Consider the following 27,918-nt stretch of genomic DNA (forward strand, 5'->3'; position numbering starts at 1 on the left):
ACCAACTGGAATAACAAATAATATAATTACCAAATGAAAGGATGATTCAATTCTTTTAATGATTCCATCATATCCCATACTTTGAAGACATATCCACAGAGGTAAACAGGAAAGCTTTGATACAACATTAAATGAATTCATCCCAGCCATATATGCCATTGTTGTGTCTTCACACTTGTAAAGAGTCTAGAATGATTTTGTTAAGGAATTTTTTTTTTTTCAAGAAAAGAAAACAATTAAGCATTAATTTACAGATTCTCACAAATGCAATTACAACAAAAACAGTTATTTAATCAGACCATAAAAAAGATTAATTTTTAAAAATCATTTCTTAATTTCTCGAAATTATCTCCCTTCTCATTTGTGACTGGCTAACAATTACTATTAAATTATTGATTTGTTTCTCCAATCAAGAGAGAACCTTTCAATTTATTAATAAATATTTCTATATATTATTTGATACGCCCTACTTAGTGCAAATAAAGATAATTAAATGAAATGCACTTCCAAATTTTATCTTGTCTTTCTGATTCAATAGATTTTAATCTTCAATGACACTGATCTCAGAAATGACAAGCATAAGTTTAACAGCTACTACTGCTACTACAAATACTATCAATGTTAATATGCATAGTCTCACTTTTGAAATTATAGTTAACAAGGTCTTAACAAGGTCTTTACCTGTTGCTATGCTACCAGTAAAAATATTTGTTCATCATGCACATACCCTCTTTTACTAGTAGATTGTTATATAATGAAAGTTTCATGAGTTACTATGGTGATAACATTCTATCTATCTATCTATCTATCTATCTATCTATCTATCTATCACACACACACTCACTCTCTCTCTCTCTCTCTCTCTCTCTCTAACTGAATTTCTTTCTCAACAACAACTTGTCATTATCGTGAAAGTCCTTTTTTTAAAGTGTGTATTGCATTGTCTCTATATTGAAAGACATTCAAAACACAGACACACACAAAACTAGATATACACACAAACAACCAAAAAAATAACAATTTTATATTGTTATATAGTGAAAGTCTTTTTGTTTTTTTTAAAGTCTGTGTTGCATTGTATTGACAGACTTGCACTTAAAATTCCCACATTTTTAATCAAAACTTGTTGATTAACTATGGTGATAATACTCCCTATCTATCTTTCACACACACTTTCTCTATCTCACTATATTTTTCTGTCAGATGATGAGATGTTAAATTATGATAAAGGGCAGAAACAAGTGTCATGTAAGGGAGATACATGGCTCTCACAGAATACAAAGTCAATAAAATTTAATGTCTAAAAATTACATGCTTGATACTTTCTCCTTAAAGACATTAAACTTACATTTATATAATTTTTACCATGGGCCATAGATTTAAATTTTAAATACAATATTTTTATTTATTCATTAGTGCAGTAAAATTTGTTTGTTCATTTATAGATTAAGAAGTTAGAAAAGAAGAATAATCACAAAGGATACAATTAACTGTAAGGATAGAATACCCAACCATTTTCCCAAATTCACTGTGATACTGTCAGCAAGTATAGGATGTTGTTCTGTTAATGGATCTGCTGTTAGTGTGAGAAATGCTAGACAGTTTCTGAAAATATAAATTTTGGGAAAAAAAAGTAATATAATTCTGATCTTAGACAAAGAAAACTTAATTGAATTCAATCTAGATGAAATTCCAGAATGTTAAAGAAATTTAAAAAGAGCAACTTCGATATAATTTGTTGTGAAGGTGGAATCAGTGAAGGCAAAATGAAGAGTATATGAGAAGTTTAAGAAACTGTAGTCTGACTAGCTATAAAATATTCTCTCTCTTTCTCTCTAACAAACTAATACTATCATGAATTGCAAAGGTCTATAGAGCTACTACTGAACACTGGCTTCCATAATGTAAAGCAAATGAAAGGTAATTCTCTGTGACAACCTACTTCAAAATACTATTTCCAGTTTAAACACTACACATCTTCAAGTTCATATCTTATGAAAGTTGATTTTTACCTTTCATTTTTCTAAGCTCAGTAAAGTAATAGCTCATTGGGTTCTCTCAGCTCCTTCTAAATAGATATTTTTCAGACATTAAATAAACATATAAAGCGTTAATAGAGGGAAGAAACTGCAAGGGTCCTTTATACATCAGTTTAATTCAAGTTTCTGAACACAGGGGTCAATTATCATCATCATCGTTTAACGTCCGCTTTCCATGCTAGCACGGGTTGGATGATTTGACTGAGGACTGGCGAACCACATGGCTGCACCAAGCTCTTATCTTGATCTGGTAGAGTTTCTACAGCTGGATGCCCTTCCTAATGCCAACCACTCAGAAAATGTAGTGGGTACTTTTACGTGCCACCGGCACGAGGGCCAGTCAGGCGGTACTGGCAATGGCCACACTGAAACACCATTCCCTCCTCATTGCGGGAGCCAAAACCGTAGCCTCCATGTATGCCATGGAAGCCCCCAGCATGTTAATTATTAATCAGATAAGGAAGAGACAACAGTATTACTAAAGATACTGAGTGTCTCTAAATAGTTTGAATCCTGAAGTTGGCTGAATATAAGAAATCAATCCAGGTCTTGCAGTTTAGATATACTGTGCTTAAGCTGATTGTAAAACCATGTTGTACATTTTCCCATGCATTACATGGCTATCTAGAGCATATGGCAGTTATCAAGACACATTACACCTGTTTTATGACCATTCTGTTCTTAAGACAGACTTGATCACTATACAAGAGTTTCTTGATTTCTTGAGGTTCGCTTAATATCTTCAACATAGATTGTGCAGCAAACAGCTATAGAGATGTCTATGGAAATTCTGGTGAGTAGGAACAAATGACATGTGATGAGAGCAATGGCCACTGTTAAGGCAAAAGAAGAAAGAAAAGACAAGAGAGCAGGCCTTAGGAGATGAGTCTTCACGAATGAAATGACTAAAGTTTATAGATGAACCATGAGAGTTATTTTTGAAAATCTAATCAAATAAAACTCACAATAGGGTCAGTCTAATATTAACAATAATGACAGTATCAACAATGACACAGCCACTACCTACAATGACGCTATGGACAAAAAAATTTCCAATGGCATGATCTGATGTTAAATCATAGTAGCCAAAAGCACTGGCAGTGATGATGTCAATGAGTCAGTACCATCATTTCATAAATACATTAAGTAATAATGACATTCTAGACATCCCTAAATGCAACAGCAGATGCCATTAATGAATGAGGTATAAGCAGTAAAGTTAATCATGAAGACTGGGACCTCTTCAGCAAAACAAAACTGTGCAAGTTAGATAAATAAAGATTACAATAATAAAGATTATGTCACTGATATTAACAACAGTAATGGTGATGGTAGATGATGATGATGCTGATTATTATATTGTGCAGTTTCCAACGTATAACATCTACCACTGAATTAAACAAAAACTCTATAATTAGATCACAGAAAGAAAGTGAAAGGTCAGAATATTCTATAGAAAAGGAACATTTAAATATCAGTATCATTATAGTGCAGACATGAAAGCTCTATTAATGGAAAATGTATGGAGTTGAATGTTTCCACTTCAAAAACTGATACAAATAAAAGACTAATATCTGAAAAACTTACCCATCAACATGACACCAAATACCATTATTATTACAAATTTGCCAGAGTTTAATCAACTCATCAACCTGCCCTGTAAGAGGGGTACCTAGTTAAAGAGAACAAACATAGCACTTGTAAATATAACACTGCGAATTCATGTATTCAAAGCATGTACTGAAACCCAAAGTAAAGTTAATGTTTGAGAATACTTCAGGATGCTTTGCTAAAAAAAAATCAGTACCACTCCCACTTTATTACTGAGTAATTAAGGATAAAAGGCATTCAGTTTATGAGAAAATATTTTTTCCAGCATTTTATATACAAAATGTCATTGCAAAAAAGGATATATTTCACTCATTCTAACATGGTAGTTATCTAACTAAACAGGGTTTGCTTTACTTTACATTTTTATAGCCAAACGTTTAATGCTTCTCAAATGAGCATTTTACACTTGCATATCTGTTCTTATCAGCAATAAAGTGAAGATGGTTTACATTGTGATCAAAGGAAATGTGTGAAATGGTATAATGATAACTCTGCCTAAAAATAAAGTGAGAAGATAAGGTTTCTGATGCAATGGAAACCAATTTGATTTGTATATATGCCTTACAGTGGCATCTGTACAACAGACACTGAATATAGATTCATTATTAAGGAATCTGAGTATTGTCAGTTAAAACTTTACAAATTTTGAAACAAAAATGTACTTACTTTCATGCAAAAAGCTAAATTTTTAATTTCTTATGTTTTTATTTTAAACTAAAAAATTTCAAGTCTTTAAACATTTTTAGTGTGAAAAATGCAAACATGATACATAGCTATAATTTCAACTAGTTTAAAATGACATAATAATATTGTAAATCTTGTTAATTTCTACATGTTACTAACTCTAGTTTTAGTAATCATTTAAAAATGAAAATAGTTAAAAATAAATAATATAATTAAATAAATTATTACTCACCAGCATAAGCAACCAAAAGAACTGGCGTTTTGGCTGCAGCAATATCATCTTTTATCAGCTTTTCAAAAATAGTCACATCCTTCATAGATTAATAAAAGAGAATAAAAAAATTAGGGAGAATTGTGAGCATACCAGTAACAAAAATATATATTTGGAAAGAGAATGGTGCAATATCACATTATCAGAAATTGATGATAGATGAAGATACAAAGCAAAGTAAATCAAAAGAAAAATCTGAGATAAAGAAGTCAAATCAGATTTTAGAAAGCTGGCTACTTCATTCAAAAAGAGAGCTATGATAAGATGAATCTGGTGAGTTAAAAAGCTGAACAGAAAACCATTGCTCAAATTAAAAAATTGGTCTGTTCAGTATGAAGGAGGTTATCAGCTGAAGAAATTTATTGGCTGTGATATTAACAGAGAATGAATGAGGATAGTTTAACTGAAAAAAATATTCAGCTTTCATTTCAAGTAGATGGTGTATGCTCACAGAGAAAATCAAAGTTAAATAAAAACAAAAGCATTCGAGACCTTCAATAATAGACTGAGATGAATAAAGAAGATACAGTTGTGTTGACTATATTTTGCTGAGGTCATTAAGCACAGGAGCTTTGCAGTAATGATTGATTATAACAATAATGAACAGTAATAGAATTAGAGAGGTTGTTATACAAGACCAGCCCAACCTATCACATCTTAATGAAAGTGGAAATCAAGTTGATAGGGACAGTGAGAATCAGTCAACACAAGCAACTGCAACCAAGAGTCCTAACTTTTGAGCTGTTCCACAATCCTTTGCAAATTACTTCACATATTTCAAAAGATTCAAAGATAGCACCAGAGAGTACCAATCTGACACTCCATCACTATAATTATCATTTTCCTAAAACAAAGCTTCAAAAGGTCTATAATTATTATTATTTTCATTTGTAATTCACAGTAAACCAAAACTAAAGCTAACATTTTTTATCTGACGAGCTCTGTATAAATTACAAATTCCAAGATATGTTAGTATTTTCTTAGTAAGATAAATTCATAAGAATTTCAAATATTATACCTTTTCATAACTAAATAACTATACTCATAAGATTTAATAAACATTACATGTGCATAGTTACCCTTAGCATGGAAACAGACAAAACTTCACTTCCCCTTAACATATAAATTGATTTTGATAAATTAAATCTCAAATTCTAGAAATTATCTACCCTCTTCTTTTGGAAGTTACTAACAACTGTCATAAGAATTTTGTTTTCTTTCTCTAAAAGAGAAATTTCAATTAATAAAAAAAAGTTTCCAGATATGACACTCAGTACAGCATCTCTTATCTTTGTCCAATTTCATCTCTTATTTTTGTCCAATTTCATACAATTACCCTATTTGAGTTACTTCCCTTAGCTCATTTTAGAAATAATGCAAATTACTAATGACCAAAAATTATTTGCAACTATTTTTCTATACGTAAAAACCTTTACCAGCTGATGATCATGCCCGCTTGGCTAGACTGTACTGAAGAGATCTGAGAGATCAAATCATGTCTATTGTCCCTTATCTGCAAAGAGCAGACTTTCCTTCCACAAAGTAGGTAAATTAACTTCAGAGACTAATTCTTAATTTCTTTTAAATTGTTTCCATCTATCTTTTGAGAATCCAAGCAATTCTTGCTAGGGTTGTTTTCTTTCTCCAATGAAGATAGATGCACATGGCAGTTGGTACATCAACCCTAAACAAATTTAACCACTATAAAAATTGGTTACAGTGATATTAGTAAAAATTTATGCAAGATATATTTCAATTTACAAAAAAGAAAATGAGAAAAAGAAAAGAGAAACAAAAGTAATAAAAAGAAGGAAATAGGGGTATGGAGTGAAAAGAAGTAGTGACTACATTAAATAAAGAAATGAAGCAAAAGAAATATATCTTACCATTTTACTGTTAGCTCCAGAGACAGAGTTACAAGGAACTGTACTGATACAGGATATAGGCAGACCAAGCTGAACAGGTGAGAATAAAAATAAAAATTGTATGAAAGTATTCTGATGTCACAATACCTAAGTTTAGTAATTAATAGTTTCTAACACCGGTATAAGGCCACACGTTTGCAGGGGAAAGGAACATCTAAGTGTAATGATTACAACAATTATATTACATGAGCAGCAATCTTCGAAGCATGGAGATATGAAAGGGAAAACAACAGACTTCAGTAGGATATGAATAGTCTATTTCTTCCTTTTTATAGTATACTTCTTTTAAATTACATCTAAAAATTAACCTAAAGTCTACGCTTGTACCTATCTGTATATGTTTACTAAGTAAATCACTTAGTACCCTTAACCATATTGAAAACAACAGCTGTCACTTGCAAGCATGATTTGATAGCATGTGCTATTGTTTTAAGTGTCTTTGTAGTTAAAACAATGGCACATGCTATCAAATCATACTTGCTTGCAAGTGACAACTGTAGTTTTCAATTTGGTTAAGAACACTAAGTGATTTACTTAGTATACATATACAGATATGTAGTTATAAGCAGACACATACAGCCTCTCAGACCCACCCATCTTTAACCCAGCAGAACATGAAAGATGGCACAGCTAGGAGACAGGGCTACGCCCGTACTAAGCTTATATTCATTTTCAGCTGAGTGTAATGAAGTATCTTACTCAAGGATTACAACATGCCACCCAGGAACTGAATCACTGATCAAATGGTAGATAATCCAACAACCCAACCATTAGGCCACATGCATTCACATTCTGGCAGATTTGTTTAGTTGGATTGCTTCTATTTTATCAAAATATCCAGTGTCGTAAATTTATACAGAGTTTATACATAGTGAGACTGATTCGCAGAATATATTTATTGGCAATTTTTTTCTATCTACTTCTCTTCACTAAAACACTATCAACTCAACAACTAACATCAGTCTTGCCATATAAAAAAGTTACTCAAGTCATACTAAGGGCCAGTTTCCTGGTTTCATAGCACATAGACTCTCCAACTGGATGGGACACCAGTCCATCGCAGGATTACTCATTTTTGCCAGCTGAGTGGACAGGAACAACATGAAATGAAGTGTTTTGCTCAAGAACACAGCATGTTGCCCAGTCCAGGAAATGAAACTACAATCTTGCAATCATGAGTCCAACACCCTAACCACTAAGCCACGTGCCTCTACTGTCTTGTCATAGGTGTAACATCTCCACAGATATTCACTCAACAATGTCTATACTCAGGAAGAAATATCATCAACAGCTGCTGGCCTGAAATTTCAACTTGCAACCATTGATATTTTAAAGGGCAATGAGAATTTGGCTGCTCTAGCTATCACTGACTGTGGATCTCAGCTCAAACTGCTGTTGCTAAGATTTGAGAGTTTGGGTATCATAGATTTAACATAGATATTTCCACACTTGCATGGATGAAAATGAAATTCCTTGAGGCAGATTTTCTACTGCTGGATGATTTTCTTGTCACCAACACTCACCTATTTCCAAGCAAAGTTTTCCTAACCCATTGAACATAAAACAGCACAAAGGCCAGAAATATTTTTCATGCAAGACTGCAAACAACACCACTGGTGGTGATGTTTGTTTACAATTAGTGCACAAAGAGAAAGAGAGAGAGACACACACACACAGATTATATATATACACACACATACACACACACACATGTGGCTCTATGGTAAAGAAACTTTCTTCCCAACCACATGGTTTCAGGTTCAATCTCACTGGAGTTATAGTAGAAGATACTTGCAAGTGTTCCTTATTACAATCCCAAACAAACCAAAGTTTTGTGAATGGATCTGGTGGAGAGAAATTGAAAAAAGTTCATTGTGTGTGTGTGTGTGTAATTATATATGCCATTGTGTTTGTTCATTCTCTCTCTCTCTCTCTCTCTCTCTCCTGCTACTAATGAAGCTGTAAGTTGTAACCAAACTAGTAGAGCAACAACTGACCTGCATACACAAACTTTGTCCAAGGTTTGGAGGAGCAGCAGCACTAAAATAAATCACTGGTGGACGTGAGTACAAGGCCTCAAAACCCTCCGTACTGTATTTAGGATATTTCTGATGTAAAGCCAATTTACAAGCCTTCACTAAGCCATCATATTCTTCCTTGTGATAGTAAGCAGAAGCATCAGGAAATCTAGAAATAAATTTTTAAAAAACCTGTAAAGATATTTTACACACACACAAAATACATACAAATACATGCAACCTATTTCTTTACTACCCACAAAGGGCTAAACACAGAGGGGACAAACAAGGACAGACTAACGGATTAAATCGATTATATCGACCCCAGTGAGTAACTGGTACTTATTTAATCGACCCCGAAAGGATGAAAGGCAAAGTTGACCTTGCGGAATTTGAACTCAGAACATAACGGCAGACGAAATTCGGCTACGCATTTCGCCCGGCGTGCTAACGTTTCTGCCAGCTTGCTGCCTGCATAATGATAGTGGTACATTATATTTAAACATATTCATGCGCGCACACACACACACACACACAAAAAAAAAATTTACATATTTCTTTTATTTGAAGTTATGGCTCTTCAACATCACTACGAATTTTACATTTCTGTCAAAAGCAAAAACTCAAGGGTAACAAATGAGAGAACTGCAGTTTCAAATAAATGAATAAAGTCTACGATATATATTGAATATTTTTCAGTCAGTTGTAAATTCAGGCATATATCATCTTCATGGTCATTTTACATTCATTTTTCCATGCTTGAATGGGTAACATAGATCTTCTCCAGTAGACTGATAATAATAACAAAGGCAGGATTCTCACTGAGAACTGAACCTTCATTATCGCCTACATGACTTGAGGTATTTCGTGTTGCAAGACAGTGTGTGAGAGAGAATCGTGATGTGGTAGGAGAGAAGTGTGTTCGCATGGATGATGGTTCACTTGCGCTAAATGAGGATGCAAAGAGAGAGGTTTGGAGATGCCACTATGAAAGTTTGCTGAATAAAGAAAATGAATGGGATAAAGAGAGTCTGCCAAATGTTGACCCAACAGAGGGACCAGCTATCCGAGTTGATAGTTCCGTAGTAGCTAAGGCAGTTAGAAGCATGAAGACAGGGAAAGCCCCAGGCCCATCAGGAATTACTGCAGAGATGCTCAAAATATGGCAGTGTCGGCTACAACCTAGTCACCCGTATAGTCAACCAGGTGATACACGAAGGAGTCATACCAATGACTGGTGTAGCAGCATACTAGTCAACTGCTACAAAGGTAAAGGTGATGCCCTGGATACAAATAATTACAGAGGTATCAAGCTGTTGGATCAGGTAATGAAGGTTATGGAGAGGGTCTTAGCCCAACTAATTAGAGAGAGAGTTAGTTTAGATGAGATGCAGTTTGGGTTGTCCAGGGAAAAGCACCACTGATGCTATATTCCTGGTAAGGCAGCTGCAGGAGAAATACCTAGCCAAGGATAAGCCCCTGTACCTGGCTTTTGTTGACATGGAGAAAGCCTTGATAGGGTCCCCCGATCCCTCATCTGGTGGTCAATGAGGAAACTAGGGATAGATGAATGGCTGGTGAGGGCTGTGCAAGCCATGTACAGAGATGCCGTAAGTAAGGTTAGAGTTGGCAACATGTACACAGAAGAATTCAAAGTAGAGGTTGGGGTCCACCAGGGTTCAGTACTCAGCCCCCTCCTATTTATCATAGTCCTCCAGGCAATAACGGAGGAATTCAAGACCGGTTGCCCCTGGGAGCTCCTCTATGCTGACGACCTCGCTCTAATCGCTGAGTCACTATCAGAACTGGAGAGAGAAGTTCCAGGTGTGGAAGGAGGGTTTAGAATCGAGGGGCCTTAGAGTCAACCTAGCTAAAACCAAAGTACTAATAAGTAGAAAGGTAGAAAACCCACAAATATCATCAGGAAGATGGCCCTGCTCGATCTGTAGAAAAGGTGTAGGTAGAAACTCTATAAGATGTACCCAGTGTAAGCTATGGACACATAAGAGTGTGCAGCAATGTCAAAGGTAGGCTAACTGGGAAGATAGTTTTTGTATGTGGCAGGTGCTCTGGAGCACTGACCTCCGAAAATCTGCAGAAAACAACTTCTGTCACTTTCCGGGGGGAAAAACTAGAAGTAGTTGATAGTTTCCGCTATCTAGGTGACCAAGTCAGTAGTGGGGGTGGGTGCGCTGAAAGTGTAACTGCTAGAATAAGAATAGCCTGGGCAAAGTTTAGGGAGCTCTTACCTCTGCTGGTGACTAAAGGCCTCTCGCTCAGAGTAAAAGGCAGACTGTATGATGCATGTGTACGAACAGCTATGCTACATGGCAGTGAAACATGGGCCGTGACTGCTGAGGACATGCGTAAGCTCGTGAGGAACGAAGCCAGTATGCTCCGATGGATGTGTAATGTCAGTGTACTTACTCGACAGAGCGTTAGTACCTTGAGAGAAATGTTGTACCTAAGAAGCATCAGTTGTTGTGTGCAAGAGAGACGATTGCGCTGGTATGGTCATGTGGCGAGAATGGATGAAGAGAGGTGTGTGAGAAAGTGCCAATCCCTAGCAGTTGAGGGAACCCGTGGAAGAGGTAGACCCAGGAAAACCTGGGACGAGGTGGTGAAGCACGACCTTCGGACGTTAGGTCTCACCATGGAAATGACTAGAGACCGAGACCTATGGAAGTATGCTGTGCGTGAGAAGACCCGGCAAGACTAGTGAAGCCATAATCCGTGGCCCCTACCTGGGACGTAGTCAGTCCACCTGTGCATACCTTCCTTCTTGTGACACTTGTGAAGACCTGTTGAGGCAAGTGAGAATAGAATCGAATCGTATCAAATCAAATCGAACCAAATCAAAATAGATGAACATCAATGGAATTTGTATCCTTGTGGTACCAGTGCCGGTGGCACATAAGAAAACCATCCGAACGTGACCGTAGCCAGTACCGCAATGACTGGCCTCCGTGCTGAGGGCACGTAACAAACACCATCCGAGCGTGGCCGTCCGCCAGCCTCGTCTAGCACCTGTGTCGGTGACACATAAGAAAACACCATCCGAGCGTGGCCGTCTGCCAGCCTCGTCTGGCACCTGTGTCGGTGGCACATAAAAAACACCATCCGAGCGTGGCCGTCTGCCAGCCTCGTCTGGCACCTGTGTCGGTGGCACATAAAAAACACCATCCGAGCGTGGCCGTCTGCCAGCCTCGTCTGGCACCTGTGTCGGTGGCACATAAAAAACACCATCCGAGCGTGGCCGTCTGCCAGCCTCGTCTGGCACCTGTGTCGGTGGCACATAAAATCACCCACTACACTCTCGGAGTGGTTGGCGTTAGGAAGGGCATCCAGCTGTAGAAACACTGCCACATCTGACTGGCCTGGTGCAGCCTTCGGGCTTCCCAGACCCCAGTTGAACCGTCCAACCCATGCTAGCATGGAAAGCGGACGTTAAACGATGATGATGATGATGATGATGATGCACTTTAAAATCTTTGCAGACAGTCCCTATAAATTATTTGCACAGCTTTCACATGTCATTAATCCTTTAGTATTCAGATTACTGTCAAATATAATGCTTATTTATTCAATTGCTTTGTATAAATCATGCATTATCTCATAGCTTTGATATTTTGATGATGTGATTGTTTTATTTTTAATGACATTGTAGGATAGGTGTAAGATGCCAGATTTAGCCAGTTTGAACAAAAAACAGATAGAATATCTTGGCTGGATATGGCCAGTTTAAAAGCTAAAGAGTTAATCCACACACTGTTTTCTTAGCAGCCACCAGAATATAGAGTGTGGTACCATGTCAGATAACTTTAGGTCAACAAATAGGCTATGTAGAGTGACTTGCTCTCACTAAGAAATTACTTATTTGAATCACAAGAAAGAGTACCCCAATATTTTAGCTAAATTTTCTTTCAAATCATTTGTTCTATAATTCTTTCTGCTACTTTCATTACCTGGTCCATCAATTTGATGCCTCTATAATTGTTTCTCTCTGGTGCATCTCTTCTGCCCTTGTAGCAACTGATGATGATATTACAATACCTATTTCATTACTACCCACAAGGGGCTAAACAGAGAGGACAAACAAGGACAGACAAATGGATTAAGTCGATTATAACTGGTACTTATTTAATCGACCCAGAAAGGATGAAAGGCAAAGTCAACCTTGGCGGAATTTGAACTCAGAATGTAACGGCAGACGAAATACCGCTAAGCATTTCGCCCAGTGTGCTAACGTTTGTACCAGCTCGCTGCCTTTTATGTTGATGATATTACAATACCATTCACTGAAAATTACCTCTTCCTATACTACCCTATAGACTGTATAAGTGACTAAAACATGTCCAACTTTGTCCTACTACCCACCTCCTTCTCAACACATGTTACTTTGTAATTCTTTGAATTTATGTCCAGCCAAATTATCTTTCTGCTCCCATACCTTCCTCTTCCAAATGTTCATGCATCTCTTGGGTCCATCTAGCTCTTTCTTTGATGTCACTAGTCATTAGTCTACATTAAGTGATACCTTCTACACTAGTAAAAGATTTACACAATCTATTAAAATTAATTTGTTCAAATTTTCTGGGTTTTTTCTTTCACCATTCATCTGGTTAAATTTCATTTTATTTCATTTGCAATTATTTTGTCTGAAAGAAAAAAGAACAAATAAAACTTTACATACTTGAATAAGCGGGTCAGCATAAACTGGCAGTCACATAAAATCTTGGAGGAGATGCTTTTGATATGACTTTCACTTAAGGTTGATACATAAGCAGCCAGACAATGACCAATCAATGAGGCATGACTAATGGCATCCAATGTAGGTAGGTTGGAGGACCTAAGGAAATAGAAAGAGAATAATAGATGACCATTGTTAGGAAATTCAGTGTTCAATATTAACTTCAAAATATATTTTAAACTTAAGCTATTGAGTTTTACTTTTGTTTCAATCAATTTTGAAAATAATGAAAAATTTAGTAGACTTTGTTAAACTGGTGTTTTGGAACATAAATTATATGTAACTTTGATTTTAACTTAGATCAATTAAAACAAGAAGTTTATATTGTAGAACCAGGAGTGGTTTCAAGAGTACTGATAAAAAATAGGGGTTAAAGCAGTATACAAAAGTAAAATTCAAAAGTTCAACCTAGGAAAGTTTGTTTAAACAGCATTTACAGAACATGTTCTGAAACTGGAAGGCTACAACATATATCTCTGATTTTATGAAGTAGGCCTCATTTTTATGAGTCATGTCAGAATCGGTATAAAACATGACAAAATACCAAATGATATTTATTTACATCTCTTTACATTTTGCTTCAAATCCTATACAGGTCAACTCTGGCTCGTATCCTTTTGAAATTAACAAAATAACTACCATCCAAGTACTGGAAGGGAGTTTGATATAAGCAACTATACCCTTGAAATGAGTATGAAAACCTAGTCAGTCTAATAATTGGAATTAGCAAAAGAACATGCTCACAGCATATTTAGGCTTACTATACAACAAAAGATTGAAGTCCAAATTGAGACAAAAGGTAAGATGGCCATAGAGCAATATTGTTTCACAAGAAACATCATTTGTCAGATGCTATATAACCAGTCATATGGTCTATCTAGTGGTATACTGCCACTACTAAAGAATAAGTGGTGAGTAATAGGCACTGGTACAGTGACCAAAATTAACTATGAAAGATACTGTACTAGTTAAGGTCAGAGACGGTGATAGACGATAAAAATGTACATTGTTTCTAAAATAATATAAAATTTCCACTCTACTAAATTCTTGTCATATTTTCTTTGTTCTAAACCATGTTTGGATAGGTTCATTCTCAAAATTAATTTAAAGTCCATTTACTTCACACACACACACAAATCTTGTAGTATGCTATGCAAAGCTCATCCATGGTTACTGACTACCAAATGTCATCATACAGTGGGAATGCTCTTGTTACTGGATATACATCAGGGATTTCACAGTATCCATACAGACAAAACTAAACCCAGAGATATAGTGACAGACAAAATCTACTATAATAATAATACTCGTGCTTTTCTCTGTTACAACATATGAAAGAGAAAAGAAGGGGTGATAGCAAACTGGTGGGTTGGTGAACATTCAACGTTGAAAAAAGAATGAAACAGCGTTTCAACTCTGTATGAGGATATGTATGCATGTGTGTGCATGTACAAGGGAAGTATGTGAATGTATGTGAACATTGACAAGTGTATTAATTTGATTTACTATCCACATTTATATATAAAATACTACAATTAGCCATCATTTTTGACGGCACAGACCAGCTGGTACAATTATAAAGAAACAGACAAAAATGTGTCTTTGTGATCAGATTATAAGGAAGAAGAAAATTAAGTATAAAGGGATAACAACATGATTAAGTGATGGAGGCTGACCGTTTCTGTGCTTGAAGTGGATCTGAAGTACTACCTTCCTGTTACAAAACATTTGACTCCATTCTATAATAGCTTCTATATAAAATTAATTTAAGACCATCCAGCTTTTTCTTTATCCATTTTTGAAACAATTAGTAAAATAAGTTAGGAGGTAAACTCTCCCCTGCTTACATAATTATTCTTCCATATACTTACAAACAAAGTAGTATATATAATTTCACATATATATATATACACATACATATATATTTGCACATGCAAACATATATGCTTCTTACATACATTCTTACTATTTTTATCAATATCAATAATATTGAACTTAAAGTCTAATCCATATACAAAGTGGCATGTATACACACACACACATATTTATATATGCTCATATACTTCTTACAAACATACTATCATTAAAACAGAAATACAATATAATAAAGTCAAATAAAAATAAAATATACACGCATACATAAAATGAAATATACCCACATATATCTATTTATATATCCACACAAATATTATATTTATATCAGTTGTTATACTTATGGTATGTTGCATATGATAATTTCATCATATTTCTAATTAAAGATCTTGTGGTACTTATTAGAATTAGGAAAGTGCCCAAGATGCAATTACAAAGTAAACTTCTTACCACTCACATACATACACAACATTGTTTAGTATGTGCTTGTTTGATTTAGCTCATGATTGTATAGTGTATCAACTAGTTTAATAATGACTGGGTTTTTACTAACTTTATATTTAACCTTAAACAGCACTGGATGTTGATGAAGAGAGGTTAAAAAAAAATGGGGGAGAACTATCCACACAATGCATTCAAAATATATTCAATTTCTTCTTAAGAGTTACAGGATGTTTATGCTAAATTTGATGATTTTTTTTATGTCTCCTTCATTTAGTACTAGCAGTATTGCCCAGCATTGCTTGGGTTTGTTTCGACCCTTTAGAATTGGAATTTTTGAAAAGTAAAACTTTTGCATTATGCAGCTTGTTATTCTCTTTAAGTGAACACTTTTCTGGTTGAAATACACCGGAAAATGGCAACACAGCAGTCAAAAAAAATCGTAAAAAATTGGGAATTTTCATAGTAAAAAAGCATCTTTTTGATGTAAATAATTTTGGATCTTAACATGGTCTGATTTGAATTTTATCTTCTACGGAATGAAGAGCAAGCATTCTTCTGTCATACTCTCAATTTTGGCCAACTTGCGCCGCAGGGTTTCCTTGGAGATAGTGTTAGTTGAAGGCTACCAAACCTGCCATACACAGACAACTTCAGCTTTATATATATAGATTGGTGAGCAGTCAATGATGTTTGAGAACATAAAATTTAAAGTTGTAGTAGACAAAAAGTTAGCTGATATGGAGGACTGGAAACCATTTGAATATTGCAAAAGAGTCGCCTGTATCGGGATAATTTGAGCTTGGTGTCAAAATACAGACATCATGACAGCTGTTCAATGCTCTGTGAACATAGTAAAGGCTGTAAGATGTAACATGGATAGCTGCAACAGAAACCATGAAGCCATGACCTGCAGGAAAGAACACAGCAAGTATTATGGCAGCATCTGCACACCAGAATTCATCTAACAACTGCAAGACAAGGTGATGGAAGATCCAAGAAAGGGAACTTGAACTTTGGCGAGAGAGATAGGTGTTGGAGTCAACAGCATGAAGCTGGGTTTGAATTAAGATCCTTACTACCACTATTACAAGAGAGGAAAGAAACAAATTCTGACAGCCAAGGAGAACCACTTGATAAATGCAAAGAAGCTTCTAAATATGTTCAGGCATCCTGTTAAGTCAGATGATCTGGTGCTTCTCAAATCAAAGGACTTCTGTCTGAACCAAGAACACTAAGAACACTAAAAACAATAGGTGGATTGCCTACAATCCATGTGATATCCCACATATCATGGAAACCAAATTCCCCCAAACTATAATGGTCTTTAGGTGAGTCTCCAGTGAAGGTTACACCATGCCACCCCACATCTTTGACATCTCAATGACATGGTACTTCATGACTAAAGGTCACTATTTTAAAAACTGGTTTTTTAATGAGGCTCAGTAAATCCTTACCATTATTCCTTGACTTAGCAAAAATTGTTCTATAAAGTGTTAGGATCACATATTTACTACAGTAAATACTTCATAACCAATAAAAGTCCACTTATGTTGGTCATACTAATTCAACTGTCCATTTATTTTATATCACATTCTGTGAACCATAATATACTAGATTACAGACACCTAATGAATCAATCACTAATTCACAAAGAATTATTTGTGTAGAACAAATATCATACAGAGTACTTCTATTTTAAAGTTGTAAATTTTTAGTTTTCTCACTAATGTTTACATTTTTCATGTATGTATACACTAACACATACAATAGGATTGGTGCAGGAGGGGCTGTGTGGTAAGTAGCTTGCTTACCAAGCACATGGTTCCAGGTTCAGTCCCACTATGTGGCACCTTGGGCAAGTGTCTTCTACTATAGCTTCAGGTCGATCAAAGCCTTGTGAGTGGATCTGGTAGACAGAAACTGAAAGAAGCCCATCGTATGTGAGTGTGTGTGTCTGTGTTTGTCCCCCCACCATCGTTTGACAACTGATGTTGGTGTGTTTACATGCCCATAACTTAGTGGTTCGGCAAAAGAGACCGATAGGATAAGTACTAGGCTTACAAAGAATAAGTTCTGGGGTAGATTTGTTCAACTAAAGGTGGTGCTCCAGCATGGCCACAGTCAAGTGACTGAAACAAATAAAAGAATAAAACTTCACTCACACAGTATTGATGAACCTGAGTCCATGTTAAAAGATGTTTGCCCAAGGTACCACATAGGACAGAACCACATAAATGAGAAGGAAACATCTTACATACACATACATACCTACATCCTTGGTTCCTAGCTAGTTATTTTCTCCATTACATTCCTCAGTTTTATTTATGTACATACTCTTTACTCTTTTACTTGTTTCAGTCATTTGACTGCGGCCATGCTGGAGCACCGCCTTTGGTCGAGCAAATCGACCCCGGGAATTATTCTTTGTAAGCCCAGTACTTATTCTATCGGTCTCTTTTGCCGAACCGCTAAGTGACGGGGACGTAAACACACCAGCACCGGTTGTCAAGCAATGCTAGAGGGACAAATACAGACACACAAACATATACACACAAATACATATATATATATATATATATACATATATACGACAGGCTTCTTTCAGTTTCTGTCTACCAAATCCACTCACAAGGCATTGGTCGGCCCGGGGCTATAGCAGAAGACACTTGCCCAAGATGCCACGCAGTGGGACTGAACCCGGAACCATGTGGTTGGTTAGCAAGCTACTTACCACACAGCCACTCCTGCACCTATGGAATATTATTTTTGATACTTGAAAGTAAATACGTTTTCTCAGTCATTTAGAGTAGTATGCATTCCACAATATCAACATTTCATTGATAAGGAATTTGATTAAAAAAACAACAACCAATGAAAAGGGTAAACAGGAAAAAAACAAGTGAGATACCATTCCATTCTGCTGCTAATATATCTGAACAGCCACTGTTGCCAAACTAGATTATTTGATAAGTTTCCTATGAAGGGAAGAGATGACTGTAACAAGATTTAACCATCAACCTACATTTGGTAAATGTTCAGTTAGAGTGGTGCTTCACCTTGTGTTATGATCTCTATTTTCTATTTTACCCTTTTACAATATCAATTCAGAGTAAGTGTTGCCCATTGCACAGTACAATACCAGTAACCACATACATGGTTACAATTGTTCAAAAGGTTAATATTATTTTCACTTGGTCATAATGTCTCATCAATAAAATCAGGATCAATAGGTGTTTGATTTAGAAGCCCATTTTACAACCACATGGTTTCAGGTTCAGTCCCAGAGTGTTGTACCTTGGGCAAGTACCTTGAATGAATTTAGTAAATGCGGGTTCAGTCCCACTGCGTGGCACTTTGGGTAGGTGTCTTCCACTATAGCCCCGAGCAGACCGGAGCTTTGTGATTGAATTCAGTAGGTGGAAGTTACTGCCATGTGTGTATGTGTGCGTATAGCTGCTCAGTGCCTCTCCGAAAGAGAGAGAGAGGGGGAAAATGTGTGGAAGCCTGTAAGTCGCCATGATAGATCGGTAGCCACTACACACGTTTTTTTCTCTCCTTGTTTCTTTCTGTGTTCCTTTCTGTGGAAGAGCGTAGGCTTGAAACATAAAAGACTTTCTCAATTCCCGAGCGTTATACTAATACATTTGTTTGTTTTGTACACCACCTGTCTTCGTCTTTTGTTTTTTTGTGAATTCTCCCTACATATATATATATATATATAGTCCAACCCATGCTAGCATGGAAAGCGGACGTTAAGCGATGATGATGATATAAAAAACATTCTAGGAAGAGGATGCATAGTGTTCAATCATATAATAATATAAGTAATATATATATAAGCATATATTCATATGTATATGCACATACATATATATGCATATACATATGCATATGTGGACACAGAACGTCATGAAACATGTACAACAAAAAATACCAAGTGCAAGTTCATGGAATATAAACTATTTTTTCGAACAACGCAAAACACAAATGGAAAATAAGACAAACAACAAAGAACGACCCTTCATCAGTTATTGGCTGTTTTTCTAGTCTCATATTTCAGCCCTTGTTCTTGTCCGTCTCCTGTCCAAGCTTGATTTACAAGTTCGCCACCACAACTTCGTTTAGGCTTAGCAGCCCTTCCTGTTTGTTTTTACTGTTCTGTTTTTGTTATCAATTTTGACCCTCTGCAAAATCCCAAATTTTATTTAATTTGCTTTGTGGGAGCAGCTGTTTTATCAAGAGCATATCTTGTTGTGAAATGCTCGAAATACGAGAGTAGAAAAGCAGCCAACAACAGTTTATGTTATTTGTCCTTATTTGTCCTGTTTTCCATTTGTTTTAAGTTGTTCGAAAAAATAGTTCATATTCCATATACTCATACTTCATATTTTTGGTGTACACGTTTTGTGACATCCTGTGCCCACATATGCATAGCATGGAAAACGGACGCTAAACGATGATGATGATGATGATGATATATATATATATATACGTGTAAATGTAAGAATGTACATATATGTAGGTATATATGCATATATATATATATTATTTATATTATTATTATAATATATATACATGTGTATGTGTGTGTTTCTTACCACCACTTGACAACAGAAGTTGGTATGTGTGTGTCCTTGTAACTTAGCAGTTACAGAATAAATACTAGGGTAGATTTGCTTGACTAAACCCTTTGAGGCAGTGTCTCAGCATGACTCCAGTCCAATGACTGACACAAGTAAAGAAAGTCAAATCATTCAGTTCATGCTTTCTAAAAGGAGGAAGAGATTTCCTAAGCCTGTTGCCATGGATTTATATATGCAAAATTTTATAACTGCTAAATGCTAAAAATATTATCATTAGACAAACTTGAAATACATTGAAATAGAGGAAAACAGGAAGTTAGGAGACTAATACTCATTTCACTATACTGTATAGGTCACATTGAATGAGCTTGAAATATCTCGGTGGGGAAAGTAAAATTAAGATTTTGAAATAAAATTGAGATTTTCGCATATGAATGTAGGTTCACACCTCAGTGCCTTTCCTGGTTCAAATCACTCGACCACAAAATGAGAATGGCTCATTTTTCACTAAGATAAACTAAAGTATACAGAATAAAGTGTATAAGCTAATATCACAATGAAGCAGTGGTGGTAAGTTTTAGACCCAGTAGACAGAATTTCAGGATGTATATTAGATTTTTGCCATTGTACCTTACAAAAGAGGAAAAAAAAAACATAAAGCATAATAAAATCAACTAAATCACCTCTGTAACAATGCTGATAGTTGCAGAAAGATTTCAATAGCATACAGTTTTGTATGCAGATTATCTGATGGTGAGGAAGTGAGGGGGTTACTGTATAGTCCATGGAAAGTAGAACAGTACAATGGTTTCACAAGGTGCTGATGCCAATGTGAAGGATAGAAGTGTGACGTACCTGATATCTAAGGAGTTCAGAGGAGTAGGAACCATTCTAGTAATGAGAGGGAAGAAATAGGGAGAATATAGTGTGGTAATGGGTTAATAATTGCAGTGTGTTTGTGAGTGAAGGTTTAGTAATCAGTAAGATGATTTGAGTGAGGAATTCACAATAAAAAGTTTATATGTGTACCAACTGCTTCATCTCATACATGCTAGGCATATTCTAATGTACCAGTACTTAGACCTGGCAGAGTGTCTGTAACTCTTCAATACTATAATATTTTCTGGTCCTAAAGAGAAAACAGCCTTTTTTATTATGCAATTTTACTAATGTGTTGCAGTCATGAAAGAACAGAGATTATGGAAGAGGATTTGCAAATTTTTGTAAACATTTTAGTCAAGTACTGATTCGTGAGAGAGGCAGTATTTAATATAAGAGAGGTAACACTTATGTCCACTTAAACATGGATGTTCTGTTAGAACAAACTATAGTGCGGCAGTTACTATAAGAAAAACTGTCCTGTTGTGCTGACATGGCCATGAGAGTTCCCTGCATGGTAACTACTGCAGTATAGTTTGTTCTAACATAACATCCATGTTTAAGTCTGCATAAATACTTTAGTTGAGTGTTTATGAAAAAGGAAACTGTAGTGTTGTAAGTGAGTTTCCTTGAAATTTGAAGTAACTGAGCAAGATTTTAGTCTAGTTCACCACAGTTTGCATTAATGTTAATGAACATTTCTGTTTTGTTGTTGCTCCAGCTAATATTCTAAATGTTCTCAGATATATTGAACATTTACTATTGATGCTAGCCAAAAGGTTGAATATTTAACCCTTTAGCATTCAAACCGGCCATATCCGGCCAAAATATTTAACCTGTTTTATATTGAAACTGACCAGATCTCACCTCTCACCTCAGCCCTACCATGTCATTCTAAAACTAAAAAATCACATCACTGAAATATCTAAACTACAAGATAATGCATGATTAATTCAAAACAATATAAATAAACAAACATCACATTTGATAGAATAATCTGAACACTAAAGGGTTAAACACACTCCAGGTACACACATGGATTTGTGATTAAGAAGTTTTCTCTTCTCGGTTAAGTGATTTCAACTTCAGACTCACAGTGCAGTTACCTTGGGTAAGTGTCTTCTCTAATAGCCTTGTGAGTGAATTTAGTAGATGAAAATATTGAGTGTGTAAGTATGCATGGATGTGTGTGTGTGCACATATGTGCATGTATGTATAAATGCATCTGTGTATAGGGGAGGAGGAATTATTAAAGCAGAAAATATTTTATCAAAAACTATCACAGATATCAGAACCAATAAATTCTTTACAAAGTTCTACAGTTGATATCATGGATTAGGTGCAGATTTGGTGTGTGATAAGAAGTTTGCTTGCTATCTACATAGTCTAGGTTCAGTCCTACTGCATGGTACCTTGGACCAGTGTCTTTGGCTATAGCCATGGGCGGACCAAAGCCTTGCATGTGGATTTGTTAAATGGAAACTGAAAGATCATGCATGCGTGTATGTATATGTGTCCCCTTATTTTGACATTGTGTGATAGCTGAAATTGGTGGTCAACATCATACAATCAATGTCATTCAGACACTGGGCCTCACTGAGGAAATTACAAGGAACCAGAGGTGACGATTAGCTGTACTTGATAAGATGCATCAAGCTAAGTAAAATTGTTGTCTCTCGCACATACAAGCTTGTCCTTTCAGGTGTCAGCACCACATAAAATGCACCCGTGACTGCATTGTGTACATGCACCCATGCTGGTACAGTGTAGACACACCTGTGCCAGTGGCACATAAAAAGCACCCAGCACACTCTATTAAGTGGTTAGCACTAGGAAGAGAATCCAGCAGTAGAAACAATGCCATAACAGACAATTGGAGTTTTGACAGCTCCCATCTGGCCAACTTCATGTCAAATCATCCAACCCATGCCAGTATGGAAAACAGACATTAAACGACAATGATGATGATATCTACCATTTCTCTAATATTCACCTCTCTCTAAGTTCAGAGTATTCCTTGACACATCTTCCTCACTATCCTTTTTTTTTCCAACTGGGGTAACCATGATTCTCCCTTATAACAGGACGTCTGTTTCTGCCCCTCTATCATACTTTAACCTTTCATTACCTGGCACAAAGCCAAGTCTCTCAATATTACACCCACTTCAATTGAGAGGTTCTGTCTTGCAAGTTACTTGGTGACCTCAGTGCCATGTACAAAAAAGTGCCCAGTACACTCTGAAAAGCAGTTGATATCATGAAGGACATCCAGCCATAGAAACTATACTAAAACAGACATTGAAACTTGGAGCAGTTTTCTGGCTACCCAGCTCTTGTTGAACTGTCCAACCCATGCCAGCATAGAGAACTGACATTAAATGATGACAGCAATGATGATGACAATGACTAGTAAAGATTATGTCTATTGAAATATCACTAACATAGCATTCGGCCACAACAACATGAATATCAGGCTATGTTTACACAGTAATATTTGTTACATGTCAGAATGCTTTATAAGTCAGTGGTACACCAGACATGTAAAAGAAACATCTGTTGCCACAAAGATTTAAGAGTTTCCTTCAACTTTTATCTTTTACTAGTTTCAGGTATTAGGCTGTGGCCATACTAGAGCACCACCTCAAAGAGTTTTGTCAATCAAATCGATGACTTTTTTTTTTTTAAAGTCTGGCATTTATTCAATCAGTTCCTTTTTACTAAACCACTAAGTTATAGGGCTGTAAACAAACCAACACAAGTTGCGAAGTGGAGGTGGGGAGACAAAGACAAAGATACACACACATACACACACACACACACACACACATACATGTGTGTGTGTTTCTTTCAGCTTCCATCAACCAAATTCACTAACAATGGCTTTGGTCAACCTTGTGTTATAGTACAAGGCACTTACCAGACAACCACACCTATGCCTATGTTGGTAAGATTCTCACATTCAATGTCTTTTGCAGATATATAATAAAAAGTTGAGTCTCTTTTGCTCTCTTTTAAAAGTACAATTCCAACTAACAGATACTTTAGTCAATTAATTGGTAAGACTTAGAACTCAAACAGGAACTATAGAGACTCCATATTTAGTATTTCAAGAATAATAACAATACTAACATTATCCATTTCTACTCCAGTCCAGGGACTCAAGATTTGAACTTGTAATTAATTACAAGCTGATATAACACTTGCTACGCCTTTCTTCATAGTTTCGAGCTGACTAACCATGATGCCTATTTACAACTGGAAAGACTGAACCAGCAAGAGTTGTGTTTTTGCCAATATACCTCTAGTTGCAGATCACCTCACTGAAACAATAGTTATGTTCAACAGTTACCATATTTCATCCTTAGCTGAGGCAGATCAGTGAAAAATAGGTGGCATGCCCTCTTAATATTTGGATATCTAATGTTAATGAATAGCATTTAGTTGTTAACTCTTGGGAAACCTGAGCCGATTGATCAGTCCAAGTGATACAAGCTTCGTATATTTTACCCCGGTGTCACTTTGACGGCATGCACCGCCCTCTCACTCAATAATAATAATAATGGACTCCCCCATCAAAGTCATCGGCGTCGGCGGCGTTATTATTATATTTTCAAATTTTGGCACAAGGCTAGCAATTTCAAAAGAAGCGCTAAGTTGATTACCTCAATCCCAGTGCTTATTTTAGCAACCCTGAAAGGATGAAAGGCAAAGTCAACCTGGCAGAATTTGAACTCAGTACATCAAGGCAAACAAAATGCTGGTAAGCAGTTTGCCCAGTACGCTAAAGATTCCGCCAGATCACTGCCTTAATAATAATTCTTTCTTATTTATTTCTTTGTTGCCCACAAGGGGCTAAACAAAGAGGGGACAAACAAGGACAGACAGAGGGATTAAATCGATTACATTGACTTAATTTATTGACACCAAAAGGATGAAAGGCAAAGTCGACCTTGGTGGAATTTGAACTCAGAACGTAACAGCAGACGAAATACCGCTAAGCATTTCGCCCGGCATGCTAATGTTTCTGCCAGCTTGCCGCCTTTCTTAATAATTTTTTCTACTTAGGCACAAGTCCTGAAATTTTGTGAAGCTGGGATTAGTTGCTCACATCAACCCCAGTTCTTAACTGGTACTTATTTTATCATCCCATCCCTGAAACAATGAAAAGGTAAAATTGGCCTTGGCGAAATCGGAATTCAGAACATAAGAGGCAGAATAAATGCCAGTAAGCATTTCCTTTGGCATGCTAATGGTTCTGCCAGCTCACTGCTTTAAAAACAAGAATGCTAATACCATACTTTGATGTTTGCCCAGTTGCAGCCTCCCACACATATCTTTCTAATCTACAAGTACCAATTAAGTTCTATTGGGATATTTAAGAGAGATTACGGGTTCCCCAGTCACTTGTTGAATTACTTGTTTATTTATTTATTTACTTATTTGGTAAAATAACAAATTGAAATAATATAAGTTGAATAGGTATTTACTGATGAGAATTATACTGAGATTTCCCAAATGTGCTATTATATTAATTACATTAATTGGAATGGTACACCTCACAATTAGATCATAGATTGGGGTCTGCAGTGATGAATTAACACTCATCCATTATATAATCAGCAACATAAATAATCTAGAAGAGAAAATACTACTCACTGAGTTTTTTCTTCACCCTCGTCCATCACCTTTTCATAAGCAATGAGTTTCTCAATTTCTTTCATAGTATTGTAAATCCCAGAGGCATGTTCTCTGAAAGGTGTAAAATGTATAACATACAGATGCAAAGAATGCCAATGCATTATACCACACAAATACACAACAAAATTCAAATAAATTCCATTATAAAAATATGATTTCTTACAAAATATGTTGTGGTAGTTCTGACTCTTCAACATCATCATGTTCCTCAGTCCTGCAGTAAAATAAAAAGAAAATATGTAAGACTTCAATAAAGACCAAGATACATTATTATTATTATTATTATTATTTTATCATTCCTTAACCCTTTAGTGTTCAGATTACTCTGTTAAATGTAATGTTTTTTTTATTTAAATTGTTTTGAATTAATCATGCATTACCTTATAGCTTTGAGGTTTCAATGATGTGATTGTTTATTTTTAGACTGTCAATGTAGGTTAGGTGTGAGAGGCTAGATATGGCCAGTTTGAATATAAAATATGTAGAATATATTGGGCCGGATTTGGCCAGTTTAAACACTAAAGGGTTAAAGACTGAAAGCTTTGTACATGGCACAAAACACTTGGCCCTTCAGTTACTTTGTATCTTCAACGGATATCTTCATGTTTTGAGTTCTGTTTATCCTATTTGTTCAACCAAATCCATACACATACATATATATTAGTACATATATACATGCAGGTACATACATACACAACATAAATATATATATACATATATATATACAAGGTGCAATGAATAAACTGTTGTCTAAATTATGCAAAAATCTCCTGCAACTCTTCTGGATGGTCTCCTTGTTCAAGTTGGTGAATGCTGCCATAATCCTTGCCTTCAGTTCATCTTTAGTGTTACAAGTTTTGTTGGTCTCTCATTCAACTGCACCCCACACATAATCATAAAGAGGGTCGCAGTCTAGGGAGTTAGGTAACCAGATGTTAGGGGTGATGTGGTTGCAGAAATTGTCTGACAGCCATGACTGGGTTCTCCTGCTTGTGTGACATGGTGCAGAATCTCGTTGCCAGACATAGGGTCTTCCAGCAGCCAGCTTCTTGACCCAAGGCAGCACTACCTTCTCCAGGCACTTGATGTAGGCCTCTGTATTGAGTCTGAAGTTGTGTAGGAAGATGAATGGCAGCATAACATTGGCATCACTAGTGACCACTCCAAACACCATGATTTTTATTGGATGTTTGATTTGTATCACTCTCAGTACATGTTTTGGGGACACAACAAGCCAACAGTTGCTCTGTGTGTTCACCATCTGATCCTGACAAAAAATTTTCTTGTCTGAGAAAAACCAAAGCATGTCCAGTTGGAGGGCATGGTTGAGTTTGCTCAAAAGCTTTGTAACACGGTCTTTCCTCATGTCCTTGATGGCTTGGGATAAGAATTGGCACTTTCTCATCTTGTATGAGGAATACCAAATCTCTTCATGCACTACCTGCTTGATAAGAAACGCACACACTCCCATGTCCCTGGTGATGGACCTGACTGACTTGGAGAGATTGTTGTGAATCATGACCTAAATCTCACCAACAAATTCAGGAGTTCTTTTCTTATCAGAACAATCAGAGTGAGTTTTTCGAGCTGCCGTACCTTCATAATCACCATTAGATTCATCCAACTCCTTCCAAATCCTCTGCACTGTCCTCAGATTGACACCCAAATACTCTGAAATAATTGTATTGGAGCTTCTGATGCAAATGCCTGGCAGTACAGCATGTCGTTTCCAAATTTCTGGCAAAATGTATCGTGTCATGGTACTGTGTTTCTCACAGACAGTGCTAAACTGACCCTACTAAACTGTGTAGTTGACAAAATCGAAAACAAACGATGCACATGCGAGAAATAAAAAATATAAAATAGCGGCAATTTACAAGGTTGGGTCGCACAATTTTGAGGTTTTCAGCTAAGGGAAGCAACTCTGCCTGAAACACACCTCTGTGTGGTGAAGAAAATACTTTTTCTCACAATATTTTCCACAATAATTTTTTCAGATATCTGGACATCTTTCTTACTGCTAACCATTCATCTTCAAATTACAATTGTTAATTGTTGGAAGTCAAGTAGACTGAGATGAACATAGTGTTATCGTATCTAGGGGAAGTTCAATACAAAGTTTTGAACTCATTATCTCGTGGTTA

At 36.1% G+C, this 27,918-nt stretch overlaps 1 protein-coding gene across 3 annotated transcripts in view; it reads right to left on the reverse strand.

Moving 5' to 3' along the window:
- Positions 1–27,918, reverse strand: part of LOC115208779 (pyridoxal-dependent decarboxylase domain-containing protein 1) — a 131,090-nt gene that overhangs the window by 49,583 nt on the left and 53,589 nt on the right. For all 3 annotated transcript variants that reach the window (XM_036500475.1, XM_036500474.1, XM_029777102.2), the window contains 9 exons: positions 25,938–25,988; positions 25,733–25,825; positions 13,242–13,397; positions 8,528–8,717; positions 6,492–6,560; positions 4,567–4,645; positions 3,627–3,711; positions 1,485–1,605; positions 31–186 (listed from right to left, as the gene is read on the reverse strand). In XM_036500475.1, coding sequence (XP_036356368.1) covers positions 31–186; positions 1,485–1,605; positions 3,627–3,711; positions 4,567–4,645; positions 6,492–6,560; positions 8,528–8,717; positions 13,242–13,397; positions 25,733–25,825; positions 25,938–25,988 — 1,000 coding nt within the window. The remainder of the gene's footprint in view (positions 1–30; positions 187–1,484; positions 1,606–3,626; positions 3,712–4,566; positions 4,646–6,491; positions 6,561–8,527; positions 8,718–13,241; positions 13,398–25,732; positions 25,826–25,937; positions 25,989–27,918) is intronic.

Source organism: Octopus sinensis, linkage group LG2 (assembly GCF_006345805.1).
Source record: "Octopus sinensis linkage group LG2, ASM634580v1, whole genome shotgun sequence".
Taxonomy (NCBI): Eukaryota; Metazoa; Mollusca; class Cephalopoda; order Octopoda; family Octopodidae; genus Octopus; species Octopus sinensis.